The 21,494-nt window shown below is 40.6% G+C and overlaps 1 protein-coding gene across 6 annotated transcripts; it reads left to right on the forward strand.

Moving 5' to 3' along the window:
• Positions 1-669: 669 nt before the first annotated feature.
• LOC148419797 (equilibrative nucleoside transporter 1-like) lies at positions 670-20,600 on the forward strand. Of its 6 annotated transcripts, XM_088421864.1 has the most exons (13): positions 12,695-12,850; positions 13,055-13,157; positions 13,668-13,749; positions 14,307-14,488; positions 15,100-15,239; positions 16,685-16,819; positions 17,412-17,509; positions 17,601-17,682; positions 17,749-17,828; positions 17,896-18,004; positions 18,690-18,775; positions 18,905-19,104; positions 20,025-20,600. In XM_088421864.1, exons 2-13 carry the CDS (start codon positions 13,129-13,131, stop codon positions 20,134-20,136), a joined length of 1,335 nt encoding a protein of 444 aa, XP_088277990.1. In that variant the 5' UTR covers positions 12,695-12,850; positions 13,055-13,128; the 3' UTR covers positions 20,137-20,600. The 6 variants fall into 6 exon arrangements, with proteins under 6 accessions (XP_088277989.1, XP_088277986.1, XP_088277987.1 ...); XM_088421863.1 differs by lacking the exon at positions 12,695-12,850 and adding an exon at positions 670-692 and having other exon boundaries at positions 17,601-17,828; XM_088421860.1 differs by lacking the exon at positions 12,695-12,850 and adding an exon at positions 5,929-5,984 and having other exon boundaries at positions 17,601-17,828.
• The last annotated feature ends 894 nt before the right edge of the window (positions 20,601-21,494 follow it).

Below are 21,494 nucleotides of genomic sequence, written 5' to 3' on the forward strand. Positions count from 1 at the left end.
AAATTGCATTCTGAGTCTCAGGACTGCGTTTTCGATTTGCACGCACTTTTAAGGAGCCTTAACACAGACATACACAAACATATACGCACACACACACACACACACATATGCACCCTTATGCGTAGCATGGTCTGCTCAATTGACTGCTTTACTTCTTGTCATGCATGTGACAAGTCACATGTTGGTGGCTGATGCGGCAAGTCTCCATATACCATCTTGCGTTCAAATTCCAACTATGGTGAATTTATTCGTATTTGGCGATCTCATGCTCGGACAGCGTATCCCGCTTAATTTGACGGCCTCCGATCAATTAGCTCTTGATCTTTATTTGAGTCAGCGTCAGTCTTTAGACTGGGGATCAACTGCTACTTGGATCATTTTGACCCAGTCTTTACAAAAAAAATCAAGTAAACTTGAGCCAGGTACCAATTGGTCTCTTTTTGAGCTATAACTGGGTTACTTTTTAACCCAACATTTTAGCCTGGTAAGCCACTGCTATTTGCGTCAGTTGCAGCCAACATTTGAACAATTTCCCTCAATTTCTGTCATTAACGCAAATGTAAAAAACTTAAAATAAGGGCAAGTTTGGACATCTGCTGTGATCCACAGGGAATAATCTGAAGATGAAACATTCGTCCGAGGTGCTGCGCAAAGCCAAGAGACGGCGCGTGCTGGAGGAAAACGCCTTCATTGTGAGTGGTCTCCATTTTTATTGCCAGCTTGGGAATTTATGATTGAATGTGATGCAATAACGAATGGTCGCAGTCTTATCAAACCCTCCCCATCTCCATTTCATGAGAAAATACGATTGGAATGGAAAAAAAAACAGAGACGTCGCCCTTTTTCGTCCGATCCGCCGCCGTTCGGAGGCGAGGTGTGAAGCGAGGGTTACGTCAACGGAGTTTCAGCCCCGCGCGCATTTACGTTTACTTCCTGCGCATTTCAAAGTGTTGAGTTAATCGTGAACACCATCTGTGCGGTTTTATTACCATCAAAACTTTAGTTTGATTACATGTCACAATCTGACGGGGAAAAAAGCGAAGGCCCATTAGGTTCGAAATTTTAATTCTGTACAAAGATGATCGTGCTCGGAGTGAATTGAGTGAAAGAGGTTCTCACATTTACCTCAGAATTCTAACTTCACTCTCAGAATCTTTACTTTAATGCCAGAATTGTGACTTTAAAGTGAGAATTCCCACTTTAAATTCTCACTTTGTGGCTTTTTTTCTCAAGGGAGATTATTCAAGCTATTCTCAGAATTCTGGCTTGATTCTTAGTTCAGAGAATTCTGGACTTTTGGATGAAGAGTAACGTTAATGTTTTATGATTAATAGTGATGTTGTGCTTGCATTATTTTGGGCAGTATTAAAAAGGAATAATAAATCTGTAGTTGACGTTTTAAAGTTGTATAAATGTATAACGTGGCTATTCAAAGTGACAATCCTGACAACTCGTTTTTCTTCACTGGTCTTGAACTTCTGTAAAATAATAGTTATAACAATAATAATATTAATAATTTGAATGAAATTTTGAACGAATAAAGCGAAAATGAAATAAGCTGGCATTCAAACATATTTTTACGTGTTATAAGGGTGCCAATCATTGCAGTTGACCTATTTTTGATTGTGCAGGTGTGGCTAAAGAATTGGCTGGCGCATTCCATAGCTTATCAGATTTTTTTTTTGTGAACATTGATCCAAGGGTAAGGAGTATGAATGCCACTTGTTATGTCAGTGCTAAGGTAGCAGAGGTCAAAGCCAGGTCATTTTATTCCTGACACGGCGCTGAGAGAATTGCATTCTGCGTGGCACATTTCACGCAGCGTGACAGGGATTTGGTACGAGCATGTGACCTGTGCAGAGCATCCGCGAAGTTGCGCTCTGCTGGGAATCCCACGGTAGAGATGAGGGATGACTCCCACTCGCTCGGGCCCCCCTTATGTATGAGGACCCAAAGTGCCGAAAATATACAAATAAAGATTTCATTCAATAATTTAATCAAATGTTTCATGAATGAATGAAATGTTTATATGAGTATTTCATCAATTCAATTGATGGTTTCATGGTCCGCCGTTGCGGCGTTTCATGAATGAATTTTATGCGTCAAACTCGCTTGTCAAAGTTAGTGGGCGGGGCCAAAAGCCGGCTACGATGTCCAAGGACCTTTAGACCTTGCTGAGCAAGTGGAAGCACGATTTTATTCGACGTAAAGTGGAGGATTTTTTTTTTTTTTTTTTTTTGAAGTTGTCGGGTGTTATTTCCGCACTTTTGCGATCACGACGTTGACCAAAGAGTGATCAAAGAAGTACTTCGCATTGTTTGGTCTGTCTTGGCTTGAAGAGCAGGGGAACCAATCAGGTGTTAAGACCCGCCCATCAAACTTTGACTGGATAGTTTGACAGATTTCATATATTCATGAAACACCACCACACAGAACCATGAAATAATCAAATAATTACTTTTAAAATATTATAATTGGATTCTTAATTTAGATAGACATATTTAATGAAACATTAATTATTTTTAAACCTCCATTTTGAATTAATTAACAACACTTTTAATGAAATCGATTTATTTCAGTCCATGTTTAATTAATGAAACATTTATTTAATCAGTGAAACGTTTCATTACTTAATGACACATTTAATTAAATGATGATAACATTATTATTTAACTCATCCATTACCAACGACGGCTCTAGACATCCATTTTTCCTAGGCTGTCATTGAATGAGTTCATTATTTTACTATACGTCGCTGACATGAATAGAAAAATAAAAATGCAAAACTTGCTGTATATGACTAATCATGGCATTTTACGGAAGAACATTTCACTCATTCATTGCCATCGACGCCTATAGACGTCCATTTTTCCTGGGCTGGCATTGAATGAGTTATTGCTACATTTATTGATTTAATTTTGGCACTTTTGCTCCGCCATACTTTGGGAATCGTCTTTTTGTCCGCTTAATCCCTTGACGTTCTTAATCTCAGGTGGAATTCACTTAACGTCAAAGGGGCCATTTTGGGGTTAAGGAGGCCAGCTACTGAAAGTGCTACTCAGCGGCATTCTTGTGGTACATCCTGCACAGGATGTTCCTGAATTAGACTAGACTCGATTTGTGTTTACTCGCCGCTCCGCAATCTGCTCCTTTAAATACGTTTTGCATGCTGTCCTGGTGACAGAACGCGCTCGTGGAACGACGCATCAGAAGACAGACCTTAAGTTGTCGTTGAATTTACGCTTCGGAAGTAGCAAAGCCCAAGCAACTGAAAGCGTCGTGGAAATTTACATGATTTGTTTTCACGAGCTCATAAAATGATGCGGCGGGCAAGGTTTGGCCCCTCGGGCCTTGAGTTTGACACCTGTGATTTAGAGTGTCCAATTTACCTGCCGTGCATGTTTTTGGAGTGCCTGGCGAGAACCCGCACGGGCTTGGGGAGAACATGCAAACTCCGCACGGGAAGCCGGAGCCAAACGGATTTGAAATCTGGTCCCTGAACTGTGAGGCGGAACACAGGCGTGCTAACCACTATTCCACCGAGCCGCCCTACTCTTCTTATCAAAACCTTAATAAGCATTAAATTAGATTGGCTCTTAACCCCTAATTTATGAACACCTTTTCCCATAACATTTTTATGATTCAAACAACAGTTTTTCGCTGTTTTTAAGACACACTCCAGAAGAGGGTGAACTGTTTTACTTCATTTTTTTGTTCTTTTTGTACGAGGAGTAAAAAATAAAATAAATAAATCAATCAAATGAAATGAAAAAGCACATGTGTGAGAACAGGATTTCGGAAAGTTTTGCAGCGCGACCACAGTCCTCCGGCCCCAGTCGCCGGTCTCTCGTCACAGATGGTGTTTTGTCCAAGAAAACCCACAGCCGAGCTTTTTTTAGCGCCGGGTGTGGATGTCTGCGCACTCGCGCCATGACTTTATGGGCAAACAGCGGAGGCAGACGCTCGCACCGTACGTCCTGAACAGAAATAAAAAAAGCGGTCGAAATTGTGACACAAAGCTACGCTGGCGTAACTTCTCACAGAGAAAAAGAACACATTGTGTTTACTGGTTAAAGCAACGGTGGGCAGTATGTGGCCGCTGGGCTAAACAAGGCCAAGGAGAGCAAATAATTTGGCCCGTAGTCAACATTTGCCGATGTTTCGTAGTGTCGCAACAATACAAGCTCCCACACAGTTAGCTTGCATGATTCCTCGCTTGAAAAGTCAACAGTCTGGCGTCTGGATTTTAAAAACACCGTGGTTCAGTGACTCACGAGATGACTGGCGTTTTCCCGATGTTTTTTTTTAATTTAAATTGTGCCCACTGTTGTTAAGGGTTAGGCTTGTTTTGAATGTCATGGAATTACTTTTAACACATGTAATGCAACATTTTTAACCTTACACAAATTTTTGTTTTTGTTTTTATGGCTGCAGTACATGATTTCCATTTGGCATTTTATCCCATAATGCCATAGTGTAGAAATCTCAAACTCGAGGCCTGGGGGCCAAATCCGGCCCGCCACATCATTTTGTGTGGCCCGTGAAAGCAAAGCATTTAAATTTCCATGATCCTTGCTAAACTCAGTTCCAAACTATGAATTTGTCATGTAGAATAAACAATAGAGATTTTGCGACATATTTTGGTTTGTTTTGTTACAGTAACTTCAACGATAATTCAACAAACTCATGTCCTTTACTTCTGAATTCCGAACTACTACGCCATCAAATTTGTTGTGTACACTAATATTACTATGCGATCATTTAAAACGGACTTGGTTTCTTCATCGTGTCGACTCAATGAGGGAATTTGTCACGACAAAATGGCCCGCGACAAAAATGAGTTTCACACCTCTGGTATATCCTCATGCGCAAGTCACTGGAAATACATTTGCAAATTTGCAAGTACTTGCAAATACATGCAAACAAGTCTGTCAGTCAAAAACGCTGACTCCACGCTTTATGAATTCATTTCAAAATGGATAAAGGTAACGTGACACTTAAGTAATAACGAAAACACTCGAAGGAACTTGATGGATAAAAATAAAACAAAACAGAGGTGGTCAATTAAGGGCATGGGGTCAAAAAAAAAGAAGAAGTTTTGTTTATAAGTGCTGATGCAGGAGAAGAAGGGAATGAAGATGCACGAATGGACCTGACCAAAAAGAAGACAACTTCTGGTTAGGAAAAGAAAAATTCATTTAAAAACATTATACAAGATTTTGGGGAATTTCAGGCGTGGCTTCTGACTCAACCAGTGTGAATGACTACGAGTGAGTTCAAAGTTAATGCCAATTAGATTATTTAATATTTGAATTACTTCTAATTCCGCACTGAAGAATTTTGGAATGTTCTTTACAATATGTTATGTGGTCCTATTAATCTAAATATGAAAGTCAAAATCAACAAAAATGAGAGTGCCGGTGCACAATTAAAACATGTATCTTGTTTATTTTTCTTGTATCTGTGTGCACATATAACTGGTCACGCTCATAACATAATTATTAATATCAATAATACTATTTTAATGCTCATTTTAACAATAATAATTAATACTACTGTTATTAATTAATAATGTGTTAAGATAAACATGCTTTGTTTCAGAATACGTTTTTAGATATGAACACTTATCAGAGTATTGAGAGTATAACATTTACAAAACTATGATGTCATTTTCAGTCGACAGCAAGTGGCAAAACGGCTGTCACAAATGTAGTACAGATCTTATATTAATTCATTAAATATTAATTAATACATCGGTGTGGCTATTTGGGCTGAATAAAGCATATCGTGAAAACATTGTTTGGGGTTGACTTACTAAAACATAAACAGGTAGGCGTTCATTTTAAGTACGTCGAAGCGCGTCTGTCACGAAAGTGCTTGTTTTTCCAAGGAGTCCTTGAAGGCAGCGCGGATCTCCTTTCACACACGCTCCTACGTACGCACACTCACAAACACTCCACGAGTCCACGCGGTCCGCTGACAAGGTAGGATAACTGCACATTTGTCTTCTTACCAAACACGCAAATATCCCTGTTATTCCCAGCGAGTCTTTTAATCTTCCTCGTGTCTCAAAACCCGTTATCTCCCGAAGAGTAGGCGTTTGGTTTTACCCATAAATCAGCCGCTCATTTCATTCACAAATGCGTTAATTTTGGTTGAAATTGACAGAGGATTTAAATATGCGGGTGTTGTGTTGTGAAGGGACAGTAAGAAGAGGTGACGACAATGGTAGCGAGCGCCCCACCGGCGTTTTTGTGACACCCAAGCCATGCCGCCTTTTGTTTGCGGCGAATTAAATTTAGCGCCAAGCCGCGGGGGCTCATCGCTTTTGGCTAGTTGCGGCTCGGCGGTTACCTCGTGCGTAATACGAACACGAGGTCTCGGTGGGATACGAACTAGTCATGATGATGACGGTGGGTTGAGCGGTCGTGACCAAATGGGCTCAATTGGTGCTGGAAAAACGTCAAGTGACTCATGTTGACAAAGTGGAGCAGTCGCGTTCCGGTTTGAAACACCAAAGCGCAGGAAGTGAACTATACCAAGCCAAAATCGATCGTTTTATGTTGCGCATCTGGTGCCACTATCTTGAGCTACAGTATTACTCTTTTGTTTTTGTTTTTTTTTTTCTTTAAAGTATGATATGATATGAAAAACTTTATTTTTGAACTTAAACATCAAGCAAAACAAACAAAAAAAACAGTATACAACAGCTTTTTTGCATGAATAAACAATAATAATTTAACAAAAAAACAACAACAAAGTAAGTAAGTGGAAGATCTATACGTGTAAACCATTGCCCCCCCCCCCCCCCCCCCCCCCCCCTCCATCCCTCCCAAAACTAAATTTGGACGCATGACATTACTGTGACACCAAATGGCATATTACGGATTACATTGGTGAATTGCTGAGTGTTCTCATCTATAAAAATAATTTGGACATGTATACGACTAATTTAACAGGTTTAAACACAATTTTTTTGTGCAAAGCAGCCCAGAGAGTTGGGTTAAATTAAATTCAAATTTGGGTGGGGCATTTTTTGACCCATGATTGGGTTATAGTTTCCCTTACTTCATCATTGTTCGGTTATTGTAGCTTCACTCTATTCTGGATTTTTATTTATGATAAAAATAATAATAACCTTTTCTATTGCTGGTCCGCGTTGCTATTTTGCATCGAATATCCCCCCCCCCCCCCCCCCCCCCCTTTTAGGTCAAATCAGTAAAAATGAAATATTTGGTTTTTTTTAAAATACTACATATATTTTCGTTTATTACAATATCTATTGCATGTTTACCATGTTTTTTCCCTATAGATGAATGCATAATAAAAATAAATAAATACAGATTTTATGTGTTTCTTTTTTAAAATAAAAGAAGCTAATTAAATGAATAGGGACTACAAGTAAAGATATAAAATAAAATGTAACCTCTACCCACAGATTTTCAGACAAATGGTATTAGACTATTCTTGAGCATTTTGTGTAATTTATTGCTTGTAACATGTGCACAAATGTAGAACAACTGTGAGACCAACTGTGGAGACATGGAGACAAAAACCGAAGGGCGTGGACCCCAAAATAGTAGCTTATGAGGTCACCAGTTTTAATTTATCACAGGCACATCCTTTTTACGTAATATTCTTCTGTTTTTTTTATGTGATTTTTTTTTTTTTTAATGAGTGTATTTAAGTTGAGGAAAGCAAGCTGTGAATCTCAACTTTGAGTGTAGGTCAGGAAGCGTTCACGAGTTCAAATTGCAGGTCGGGCTTTGAACGATTGCGGCTGATCTCGTTTTTCATCAAAGTATGAAAACAAATGAATAAATAAAGCACCACGAGAACGATGCAGTGACGGATTACACTTCCTGCGGGCGACCACATGTCTGCGTACGTGTGTGGGGGCTTGCCATTTTCCTGCGGTCTCTCGTCAGAGAAAAATCACGTGGTGTGGCGTACTATACATGAAAAGTGGCAAAGTGAGCACTCAAAGCGGAAGCTATCTCCAGCAGGAAGGAAGTGACGAATAAATACATCTAATCAGCCGTCTTTTTTTCACCGCGTAATTGCAATAGATACCGGGAAGGTGCCGCGCTAGCATAAAGAGCAAGGCGAGCCATTTCCTGGCCGGGGGCCACGTCACACGTGCCTGTGCTATTCGCGTTCAGCATGCAGGACCTGACTGACACAAGGACGAGAAGTCAGAATGCTGTCTTTGTTTTGCCCATGAGGAACAGCTGATGAGCTGACTGTGAACTCATTTTAACTCATTCACTCCCAAAAACGTTTTGATCTTATTGTTATTTTTTGTGGGTGAAGTCCGGAAATTCAGTACCGATGATCAATTTATATACAGTAATCCTTTTTTTCCCACAGTTAATACGTATGTATTTACTTACATCTTATTAAACCTTATACAGAAACAGCACTATTATCCCTTCCCATCCCTCTGGCTGTCGTCTCGTGAAAAGCTGCGGTTATATTCGCGGCGTCCGAAAGTCTAATTAGAGTGAAGCCCGGAGCTGACTAAACATGATAAAAATCAGAGTTTACACTTGAAATTCCAATTTATTACAAAAGAAATGGAGGTCAGAGATTTACAATGCACCGGTGCAGCGCTGCTCTTTCCTGCTTCTACCTGACAGCGTTGTGAGTTTCCTGAGGGAGACGGGCACTCCTACAAGACACACGATTGGTTTCCTGTGCGACCATTCACAAATTCACCATCACTCCTAGACTACCATCTGCTGGCCAACATCCAATTTTGCGCAATGTCATAGTTTTTCAAAAATCTAAACTACTTGTCAGTCCTCACATTCTGTTTTTTATACGCAGCAATATAGTGATCAGTCAAAAAGTTGAAGATGGCTTGCTGTCTGTGACATTTCAATATTAAAGGCTCAACAAACCAGTATTTTTTATGGCTTCCTGAAATCTGATTGTTTTGGAGATACAAACATTCCATCCGGCACACCCAACACCAATGGTATTTGACACAGATGGGATTTTTCTAAATTTGGATGAGGGCCCATTTCTAGACTAAGCCCATCTCAGTTTGTTTTTCCACTTTATTCCACTAGTAAATATCCCATTTGTGCCACTTGAGAGCAAAAATAATCTGAATTTGTCTCCAAAATGCTTTGTACTAGGACTTGGCAAAATGGCCCAAAAAAACCCAAAAACAAAATGTGCTTTTTCAAGACCCAAGTGAATGTTTCTGCCACGTGACTCAAAAATACTCAATGGTATGATTTCATTATAGAAATTTATTGCGCACAGGCAGATTTGTTAAGAAAGCTCTGGAGGGGTGGGAAAATCAATCACTGGTGATTAGTGTGTGATGAATAAGGTGATTAGTTCATCTGGGGGATGATTGGCGCGTTCCTTTCACCAGTTCAACTTGGCTTAAGCCAACAAACAACATAGTCTTTGTCTTAATCTTGTCTGATGGGCGGGAAATGTTTGCAAGGGTTTGGAGTGGGCGGGGGGGACTGACTCTGAAGACAAAACTGAAGGATGGAGCTTTGCAAAAGCATCGCAAAGGAATCTGTAATGTGGACCACTGGGATGCGATTTAGGACTTAAGAATTTTCACATTATCCCTTTACAAGGTAGGGCTTGGCGTTGTAGTCCCCCCCCCCCCCCCCCCCCCCCCCCATTTAATAAATCAAGGTTTGATTCATTAAAAAGTAAATCCTATGGAAAATATTTAGACAGCAATAATGTATACTAATGTTAAATCCTTTTTAACGTCAACAAAGCTTTCGCATAACTTGCTTTAAAACCACATGAACTCATCCTATCCCGAAGATGTATTTTTGCGTATCTGTGTTATTTATGTATTTGCTTTTCAAGTGTAAAGGGTCGGAAAATAGCTGGCACTGAATGAGTTAAATAGTTAGTATAACATGTCTTGTAAACCAGTGGCTCTCAAAGGGGGGTCTGCGGACCCCTGGGGGTCTTTGTTTTTTAACATGACAAATTACTTGATTAATTTATTGTCCAGGCCTAGCATCAACATTTTATTGTTGTTTCGCTATTCAAAACAAAGTTACCAAGTTGAGTTCTTTATTTTTGAACAGTGTGTTGGGGGTCAGTGATTGATTTCCAAAGTAGAATTTTTGTTTTCCCAGCTCAGATAAATCTTTTCGCCTGCTCTTGTATAAGTAGCGAAAATGGCGGCTTGAAGTGATGACTGTTGACTCTGTAACCCGGCCTGGAAACAAAAGCGAAAATGTGTACGTGCCGGCTAAACAAACCGGTTGCGGGCATCCTCACAATAATGAGCGACACATACATTGCATTGATAATAATGCACACCCTGTGGTAAAGTAAAAAAATAAATACTTATACTTACTGCTGTCTAAGTAATAGAAATGATTTGGATTATACCGCAAAAGAAACAGAGGATATGACATCATCACATTTTTGTAAAATGCTGGCATGGCTTTACCACTAATGTTAAACTTTCAGTCCAAAAGCATCAAAATGGACACTGCATAATATGCTTGAAAAGCGAGCATCTGGAGGGCCATGCTTGCCGTTTGAAGCGTTCACTACGATAACTTGATAAAATTCTATCAGCGTCAGCATACGTAAATCGTAATCAGATTACAACAAGAAATTTGTGGCTTTATCTATGCACCTTTTCTTGTGTGATGAAGCAATGAGATAAATGTCACTTTAAAGACTCGACATATTGATATAAATTAAGAGTGGCGAGCCTCTTTGTGGAGTTTAAAAAAAAAACAAAACAGAATGAGTACTTCATGCGCTTCTATAATCACCTGGAAGATCGAGAAGAGGAACAAAACATGTTGAAGCTAAACAAATGAACACTCAAAGTAAAGAGTGGACTTTTCTACAAAAATGGAAGTTATGTCAATGGTCGAATTATGAAAAGATGACGGCGATGCTTCGTGCAAGTTCTTTCTATTATTTTAATACATTTTACTGTGATATTTGTCAATATCAGTTGTGTTTTTGCTCTCATCTTGCAAATGCAGTTAGAACCTTAACTTACTTAGTACTTTTTACTGCGTAAATTTTGGGATTCCAAACATTTCTGTTGGGACCCATAACTCTTTAGATTCGCGAGTACCAGGGATCCAACACTTTCCAGAGGTAAATTGAGCACTGATGTAGGCAGCGAATGGTGTCAAAAGTAGGATGTTTTCGTGTTAACTGTGACGCACAAATGAATCAATCTCTTTGCGTGATGGATTGACTGTCCTTTTAGCTAGGTCATTATAAATGTCAATACCATTAAACCTGCACGCACTTTATAAAAAGGACTGACCTTTTGTCCAACAGTTGTTGGACACCGGACTTTCAAAGAATACGCAACGCTATCACTGTTCTTCGCATGCACTTGGCGCTATTTTTCAAACTGGAACGTTGTCCGATTTTGGACGTTAGCGATTGTGATTTCGCATGCCCGCTCCGCAGACTCCCAAGCGTGTGTGCTGCATTTCAACAGCGAGGCGACCGATGCCAGCTGGCCGCCATTTAATGACACGTTGGCCTAAAAGAGGGACGCTTAGCGGGGTTCTAGGCCGCGCTGTGAAGTTATGTCGCTTAAAAGAAGAGATATGTTGTTGTACCCGCCGGATCTCGGTTCGGGCTAACCCGCAATGTCGCGGAAGCGCGGCTCGCATGCTAGTGGGACTCCTCTCAAGCGACAGAATCATGTTGCTAAATATTTCTCACTGTTTTGTGTGTGTGTGGAATTCACACTGAAGTTTGTTGGCGTTAGATGCATTTCAGCACATACAAATTCATTGTTATTGTTCAACATATTATATGCACTCAATACAACAGTTTGATTAAGGCAGCATTTCCACTTTAAATACTTTCACTGCCGATCCGGTTAAAGTGGACGTCTGCAGCCGTCAATGGCAGTCACTGAGTCAAAACAATTAAACTGTTAAATGCTAAGTGTCGCAGCAGACGAGCCGGAAATAAAACAGCTGATACATGATCTAACTTTGGGAGTTGTTGAATAAAATACGATTATTCAAATAGATGCAGATTTTATAATTACTAGTCGATTCTTTTATCAATTTTGACAACTCTAGCTTCATCAATTACTAAAAATAACCGGGCGAGCTCTCGATTAATTATTGAACTTACAATATTTGGTGATTGATATTTTGTGATCTGTTAATAAATAATTCCACATGATAACCCGATTATTTTACTAATTTTGACAGATTACTAGATTTTTTTTTTAAATAGATGTCAAATAATTTGATAAACACTTGTCAATTATTCTATTAGTTGTGACAGCTCTAGGTTCATCGGTTAGCAAAAATAACGACGCAACTTGATAGCGGGTTAGCTGTCGATTAATTGTTGCACGCAATATTCGGTTATTGGCCGGCCATCTTTTTGATCTTTGTGTCATTGCAGGCGTTCTCCATTGACTGGAATTCTCTGGCATGAAGGGTATTTTATTGAGGAGATACTGAGAAAATTGTGTGTGTGTGGAGGGGGGCTTGAAGGTGACACACCCGCTTGAAATGTGCTGCTTAATGGAGGGAGAAATTGAAAAGAGACGGCGTGGAAAATGGCCGCCAATCTGATGTTGGTGGCTGGTCTCCTGCCAGGCAGGAACATCAAAATGAGGATGAGGAAAAGGAGGTGTCTGGATCTCTTTAGTGGAGGTGGGAGGGGAAAGAAGAAGGGCGTGTTGGAAAAAATAAAAAAGCCAACAGTAGTGCGTCCACCCTTTGACAATAAAGCATCGCGACCCTTTGCTCTAAAAGTGAGAACTCTTTGTTTTTTTTTGTTGTTGTTTTTTTTGGAGTGGGATTTACAGCAAGCCTTTATTTGTGAATCTGCATGCAGTGGTTGGGTAAGTCTGCCATATTGCGGCATTTCTTTGACCGGTTCATCAAATCACCGCATTGTGTTTGTTCCCTCTTTGACCAATTTGAACTTTGGCCGCTTGTTCAAATATTTAGTAGTTTTGAGCAAGAGCACATCTCTGGCCGCTGATGATAAAACACAAACGTTTACTGTTTACTGCCGCGCATTTACCGTTATCTTTGCTTTTCAGAGCCGCTGCACCTTCTTGATCACAACCCCTGACTAGTCCGGTATTGTGGCACAAAAAAACAAAAAAAAACAACTATGACCGCCATGAATTCACCCAGAGACAAGTAAGTCAAAAGCTGTTTTTTTTTTAACGATAGTTTTTGCTTCTCAATGTGTGCTGAAATAGTTAGCACAAATGATTGACCATTTTTTATTGTGTAACTCTTATGAGTCCAGTGTCAAACTAGATGATGAACTTGCAATCAAAGGCATCAAACAGATTGGCACTGTACTCCAGTTTAGTGTCAAAAGATCAATCTTCCTCGAATGGTGTGGAATTAAAAAAAAAAAAAAAAAATCATCTTTAAGTTACAGTTTATAGGGCGCACCCATACTTTTGGCCTGCATTTTGGGGGGGGGGAAATGTGTCTTAAATTTGAGGAATGAAGGTAATTCGATGAATTTGTCATCTTAGAAATAAAAGATTCGAAAATGAGCTAAATTGCGTAATCAGTGTTTTGCAAAAGTGGCAAAAATGCTGGAGAAGTGCCTGAAATTTGTTTTATTTTAAGTATACATACTTTGGGATTTACATGTTGCTCAATACTAATCAATATGACTTATTTGTTTATCAGATACAATGCAGTATGGCTCATCTTTTTCATCCTGGGCTTGGGAACCCTTCTGCCGTGGAACTTCTTCATGACGGCCACAATGGTATGGCAAAAGTCACGGACTGATGACACACACACACACACATACGGTGACTCGTTGGTGTGTTCATCTTGAGGTGGCGGATTCATTTGTACATATATAAATGATGGTTATATTGTTTTAAAAAAAGCAACTCGGCGACTATAATTCATTTAGCGCAGCGCCATCTAGTGGATGCATGGTGCAAGCCCAGCCACGGCTGTAACTTCTATTCTATGTGCCTTATACTGCGGTGCGCCCTATATGTGAAAATAGTTTTAAGATTTAAGCCAATTCTTTGAAGGGTCGCCTTGTAATCCGATGCGCCTTAGTTTGTGAATACATGAATAAACGTTGAAAACAAAGTGCCCGTAACAAGTTTAGTAGTGTTGACTTTTTTTTGCAGCTGTTGCATGTCAGATTACATTCTCCTGCTGTACTAACATGCGTTTCTAATTTCCTTTCCCGCGCTGCCATTAGCCTGCTTTTCCAGTCACATCTTACGCAATCGTTGGCCGCGTCACTAATTAGAGGAACCACCTGTGATCGTCTGAAGCGAGCAATGTGTCTTTCCTCGCCAGTACTTCACCAGCAGATTAAAGGACCCGCCCAGCGAGCTCCTCACCAATCAGACGGTCAACGGCACGCTGGACGGCGGCGACAACCGCAACGTCCTGGAGTCCAAGTTCAACAACGTGATGACATTGTGCGCCATGGTCCCGTTGCTCATCTTCACCTGCCTCAACTCCTTCATCCACCAGAGGTGACCCACATCTTGGCGAGGCGGACAAAAGTCTTGGGTCACCACCGGCACCCGTTTTGTAAAAGGAAACATTTTTGCGCCATTAGTGAAGTGACTTGCGTATGGAATGTTTGCTTTAATTTTGGTCGGAGTCCTAGGAATGTTGTTTGTGTTCACACCGACCCCTCTTCCATGCTGTGGTCTAGCCGAATGTAGAAATCTGTGGTTTTCAACCACTTTGTTGAAGCGCCGTAAATGTTCCGCGAGATTTAGACTGGTGTGCCTTTTTGGAAACAATGTGCTGTTGCTCGTGTGTTGAAACCTAATCGTGTCATAATTACTCTTCGTCAATAGGAGGCAGCACAGTACTTTGAGAGATCTTAAAGCAGCTAGTTCTGACCCGCAAATGGGTTTAATCTGCCGATTTTGAAGAAAAATGAGCAGAATTTTCTTAATAAATGAAAAAATGTTTTATGATTAATTGTAATGTTAATGTTTTAGGGTTAGTCGTGATGTTGTGCTGGTTTTATTTTGGGCTGGTGGTTTGCCTTGAGATTCTTCAAAAAAAAAAAGTGTGCCTTGGATCAAAACAGGTTGAAGAACACTGATATAAATGTTGACTTTTGTTGCAGGATCCCTCAGAAGCTGCGCATCTCGGGCAGCCTGGCGGTCATCCTTGTGGTCTTCCTGCTGACCGCCTTGCTGGTCAAGGTGGACGTGGCCCCTCTGCCCTTCTTCAGCCTCACCATGATCAAGATCATCTTCATCAACTGTGAGTCACTAGACAAGACGAGTGTGAAGTCTTGTGTGAGTTTAGGGGCATTACGGTAAATGCAGCGCCTCCTGCTGTCTGGAGCTATAGCAGACATGGCGACATCTGGATGAGTGCCACCCTCATGTAATATTTAATGTTATCTAGACCTATCATTATGTTTAAAATATACTGCAGTCCCCGCGGGTTGGTATCCTGCACGTTTTCAAACCCTCTCTCTCAACAACACCTGATTCAAATGATTGGGATCGTTTTCGAGCTCCCGCAAAGCTTGCCAAAAGCTAATCATGACGGTGAATGCTGTCAATAGTCAGAATTCTGTAATAAACCAGTCAACGCTCTCACTCCTAAGTTAATTCAACTAAATAGTCCGAATTCGCACTTCAGCGACCTTAACCCCAATTCTCACTTGAGTGAGAATTCTAAGTTGTGTTCAAGTTGTGCAACTGCTAGCGATCTGGCGCTGTGTTTTGTACTCTTGTTTCCCAGTAATTCTTCGAATAAGCTCATTAAAATCAAATCAATCATTCACATTTGTTATTACAAGATGTTCAAATAAAAGCCATCGCTCCAGTAGCAAATGAGTACATTTAGACTTCGACAATCTTTTCAACATAATAAGAGTTGTTTGTAAAAGTGCATTTTCACTTTATTTATCCACAGATAGCCTTTCCACTTCCTCGTTTCCATGCCGCAAATAATGATTTCCACATGGTCTGAGGCCGTGTGAAAACAACCAGTTCAGCATCACTGGGTTCCTTGCACAGTATGCGATCTCACGCCGAGTGTTTGTTTTTAAGGAGCAGCAGGAGGAAAGCAAGCTGCGGCTCCGCTATGTTTGATTTTCGAGGAAACTGTGGCCTTAGGCTTTCATATCAACGTTTGTGCATTTTTAACCATCTTGGGATTTACCGTCTTTTCCGCAGTAACGGATTTTAAGGCGCACCTTCAGTGAATGGCCTATTTTAAAATGGTCTTCGTATATAGGCCGCACCGCACTATAAGGCGCATATAATAGATTAGATGGATAGAATAGGTTGTACCACATTATTTTTACGAAAAGAAGCGAGCAGACCGAACCAACGTCTGAATCCATCTGTGTTCACAAACAGGGGCATTAAAATGAGATTTATTCTGTGTTAAGAATCCTTCGAGCGCTCCAGTTTGTATTGTTTACGCTGTATTTCCCGTTTACGTTCTCCGTTCGTTATATAGCTCTTAGCAGTGTTCGTGTTAACAATGGTTGTAACCATCTTGGTTTCCAGAAAAGAACTAGCTGACTGACCCTATATTTGAGTCTAGTTTTCCTCACACTCAGAGGGAATTCATACAACATTGTGTAAAGAATTTCAATTGTTTTGGAGTGGATTTCGATCGCCATCGGCTATGAAGTGTTTTGACGACCCCGGATGGTAACATCACATTCTCTTGACGTCTGCCCCCAGCTTTCGGGGCCATTCTGCAAGGCAGCCTGTTCGGACTGGCGGGGATCCTTCCCGCTTCCTACACCACGCCCATCATGAGCGGCCAGGGTCTGGCTGGGACCTTCGCCGCCTTCGCCATGATCTGCGCCCTGGCCTGTACGACGCAGCTAAACACTACACGACCACGCCGTTTAACCAAACGCAGCAGAGATACCGCTAAGCTAACTGATTAGGCCGTGTCGTTTTGTGAACAAATTTGTGATATTGGTGCTGTGTTTTTGTTTGTTTTGTTCTTTAACTCATCCGGCATGCTCCTCAAAAACATTTTTCACGTCTTCACGCTGTCACTCGTACTCTTGGAAGTACTTTCTTGCGTGACTGCTTGACAACACTTAGGCGCTGCAGCAGCATGGACTTCATGTTTGTCATCCGTACGTCAGCACAAAGCGCTTTCGGTCGATAGTCCAAACAGGCAAAAACATCCTTTATTTGGCACACGTTTTTTTTTTTAAGGCCTTAACAGGCATGGATTTTCTGAATTTTACAGAAATTTAGGAGGACGTTAGAATTTAAGCATGGGCTGTTACGGACGCTTTCGGCCATTTTGTCTGTTTAGACTCGGCCGAAAGTAACTGCTGTACCCAGTAAAGAGTTAAGTCATTTGCCATACAGATGACATACAGGAAGTGTATGATAGTGGTTCCAAAATGTGTCAAAGTGGATTGTGACGGAGATTTTTTTTTTCCAGCCGGCTCAGCCCTGCGGGACAGCGCCTTTGGCTACTTTATCACGGCCTGCTTCGTTATTCTCATTGCCATCGTCTCCTACCTCACTCTGCCCAGGATGGTAAGGCCTCATACTCGTATCCCCCCCCACCCCCCCACCCCCCGCTCCTTGAAGTATGTACCATTATATCTGCTGTTATTGTCGTCATCAGGAGTTTTTCCGGTACCACATGGAGAGCAGCAGGTCCAAGTTGTCAGCCGATGACGAGAACAGGCTGGACCTTCTCAAAAAAGGTACTGTCCTCTTAATTCACAAGGCCATGCGTATTCATGAGAGCGAGGCGTTCACTTGTTCCACAGAGAAGGCAGAGAATTCTCCGGCGGTTGTGACGGATGACGACGACAAAGCGGGAGTGTCTGTTATGAAAATATTCCGCAAGGTACAAAAAACAAAAACCCTTTTATTATTTGATATGCTATAATAATGAATGATTTTTGTGGCCGAAGATCTGGGTGATGGCTCTGTCCGTGTGCTTCATCTTCACCGTCACCATCGGGACCTTTCCGGCCGTCACCGTGGAGGTCAAGTCCACGGTGGCCGACGGGGGCAACTGGGGTGAGTCCACGTCGTCTGCTTTCAAAAGTGGCGCCCTCGCGAACGTGTTCGACTGACTGCGCCGCCACCTGAATAGAATACATTGTTGTCATTGTACAGCTGGAAATTGGGAGTGGTACATTTTGAATACCATAATTCCCCAAATAAAGGGGTCCTGTGTATAGGACGCACCCTTAATTTTAGGGGTCAAATTCTGCTATTTTCTATGATATTCGTGTATAAGTCGCAACACTTTGGCAACTATGTAAAAAGTATAGCAAAACAGAATAAATCTCGTCATATTTTCTTGTGTTCATATCCGTAATTTATATATTTGTCGCACGTTAAGTGTGTTTCAGATTTCCCACATTGTGAGCGGTCAGCGAACGCCTCGCCAGTGTCAACTTGAATGCGCTGGGAGCAATAGTTTTTTCCGTTTGACTTTTGTCAACAAGCGATAGTGGCTGCTGAACTAATCACCCTGGCAGCAACGTTAGCGGTTAGCGTTAGCTCCGGGCAATTAGTTAAATGAATTTGATTACCAAATTGAACTGAAAATTTTGGTCAGGTATGGGCCACAGGTTGTAACATCAGATATCTACGCAGAAAGGCGGTACATGTACATTTTTTGTTGTGTTTGTTTTGTTTACAAACTGAGAGGTTACATGTTAAGGGGATTTTTTTTTTCTTTCTTCCCCCACACCAGAAACATACTTCATCCCCGTGTCGTGTTTCCTCCTCTTCAACCTGATGGACTGGGCCGGCCGCAGTCTGACGGCCGTCTGCATGTGGGTCGGTATTCAACTTTTATTAAATTGACTATGCACACTCAAAATATATATTATTTTTTTTGGGGGGGGGCAACTCCATCCCGGATTATTCAAGACTTAGAGAAAAGAATAAATGTATGTTTTTTTGCAGCCCGGCAAGGACAGCCGATGGCTGCCGGCCCTGGTGGTCGCGCGGCTGGTGTTCGTGCCGCTCTTCATGCTGTGCAACGTGCAGCCGCGCCACTACCTGCCCGTGCTCTTCTCCCACGACGCCTGGTACATCGTCTTCATGGTGCTCTTCGCCTTCTCCAACGGCTACCTGGCCAGTCTCTGCATGTGCTTCGGACCCAAGTGAGTTGCCGCCGTCCGTGTAAGAGGGCAGCAGAGTAAATCATCGTCTCTGCGTGCCCTGTGATTGGCTGGCAACCATTCTAGGGTGTCGCTCGCCTAGTGCCTGAAGTCAACTGGGATAGGCACCAGCAAGCCTGTGACCCTTCTGAGGATAAGCGGCTAGAAAAAAATGGATGGATGGATGAATAGTATTATTTACTTGGGCGTGGTTAATGGTTACAAATTACATTTATTTGGGGGGAATTTTTGTCTATTATTATTGTCTATTAGGGACAGGATGCACAGTGGGATGCATTGTAAATAAAATGAGTCAATTTCATACATTAAAACAGGATTTTAAGAAAATATTACTTAAATCATATAGCAAATTTTTAATGTTATTAATTTGGGGGGGATGTTTTTTCAGTTTTGTTATCAAAGGGATAATACACTTATTTGACCATTTTGAGCAGTAATCTGATGTTATGCTTAATTAATTTGATCACTAAGGTATTATTCATGTCCAATACCTTGACAAGCGGATTAAATATGATATCGTATGTGTGGACGAGAATGCACATTGAGCTGTATACAGGATTAAAAAAAAGTATTAACATATATGGTGCATTTTCACAAAAGCACTTATGTCACGGAGATTAGTTCCAAGTGGATGAAAATAAGAGATTACTTGAAGATGTGCACCATTTAAAAACAAATATGCCAAAATTCTCCAGTCGGATTTCAACTCGGCAACATTCAAGTTGCTGTTTCCATTTCGTAACAACCTCCATCTATTATGTATCATTTCAAAGGGAATTAAGTGACTTTGAAAACAGCAATAACTCAGTTTTCATTTTTCAGACGTAAATTAGATTTTTGTGAAAAAGCATCACATGTATTGCAGCGTTTTGATGTGCTTCTAAAAGGAACGTTGTGCGCAGGAAAGTGTCGCAGCACGAGGCGGAGACGGCGGGCGCCGTCATGGCCTTCTTCCTGTCCCTGGGCTTGGCGCTGGGGGCCGCCATCTCCTTCGCCTTTCGCGCCATCATCTAAAAATGGCCGCCGCCATGTACACAAAGCAAAACACACGTCGGCGTGTGACGCCTCGATGAAGCGGACGAGACTGCTTGCTTGTTGCTGGTAACCCTCAACATGGACATTGAAGTTTTTTTCCTGTTGAGACTGAGTTTTTGCATGAGAAGAGCCTCTTTTACAACTTAATGATTTGATGTGTTTTTATCAGGGAGCCTCTTTTCATGCCGTCGTCGTTTTCCTTATTTTTAGGCCTGTTATATATATATATTCCTTTGCACCAAAAAGTCTTGTACAAAGATGTAAATTAAGGCCAATGCAGTCAAAAAAATATTTTTGTAGGCCTAAAAAAATTAAAAAGAAGTGATGCCATGAGAATGAAGTAGTAATACAGTATTTCAAGTCATGAGAATAAGCTGGTAGTATTGGAAGAAGGAAGCTGTGCTTTAAAGCAGTGTTTTTAATTCTGATTTTTTTTTTTTTTTTTACAAGAAAACATTTTTTTTATACGATGACATTCTTAATTTGCTGTAAAAATAGGGTACCAAGTTAAGACGTTAGAGCTTTTTTTCTCATCTGATATGACCACAAAACAAAAATTGGATCAAGTATATTGCTTTATCATAAGTATTCATTCTCAATATTTTAGAGTTGTTAAAAGCACTAACGAAAGTTGGAATTTTTTTACTTTTCATGAAAAATTTCTTTAGCATTTATTGCAATAGTTCAAGTTTAACTGCTTTTTGTCATTAATTATTCCTCATATTCATTTTAAACACATTTTTTTAATATGTAGGAAATGTTTGAACTGTTTGGAAAAAAAAAAAATTCCGCCATATTTTTTTTCTCATGAGATTATAAAGTCAAAATTGTGGACCATTATGGGAAAAGTATGAATTTAACGTGCATTTTTTTTACATTATAACTATTATTTGAAGTGTTTACGATTTTTTCTCAGATGTTACTAGAAAAAATAGCTAGTACAAATATTTTACGGCGTTAGGCTTGTAAAATAACTTGCCAAATAAAGCTTGTAAAATGTTGACTTTTTGTAACATTGGTCACTTCCATATTCTAACTTTTCTTCTCATGACTTAAATCATTTTTTTGTTATAAGAACGTAAAACTTTTGATTATGTAGTGTTTTTTTTATTTTTCATCTCCACGCTCTCGAGATTGTCCGTTAAGTTCTTTTCAGGTGGCCTTGTTACTCATGTGCAAAATGCCCAACCAAGTATTAAAAAAAAGAAGTCTGACTCCGTTCTAATTATCCTGCTGCCATTTTCTTTTTGTACATTTTTACAAACTCGTCGAGTTTATTTTTCTATCGTTGTAAATGGTATAGATCGTTATTTTTATTGGCGTGCCTTTCTGCTTTT

This window comes from Hippichthys cyanospilos, chromosome 8 (assembly GCF_059441005.1).
Source record: "Hippichthys cyanospilos isolate Australia breed blue-spotted pipefish chromosome 8, RoL_Hcya_1.0, whole genome shotgun sequence".
Lineage (NCBI taxonomy): Eukaryota > Metazoa > Chordata > Actinopteri > Syngnathiformes > Syngnathidae > Hippichthys > Hippichthys cyanospilos.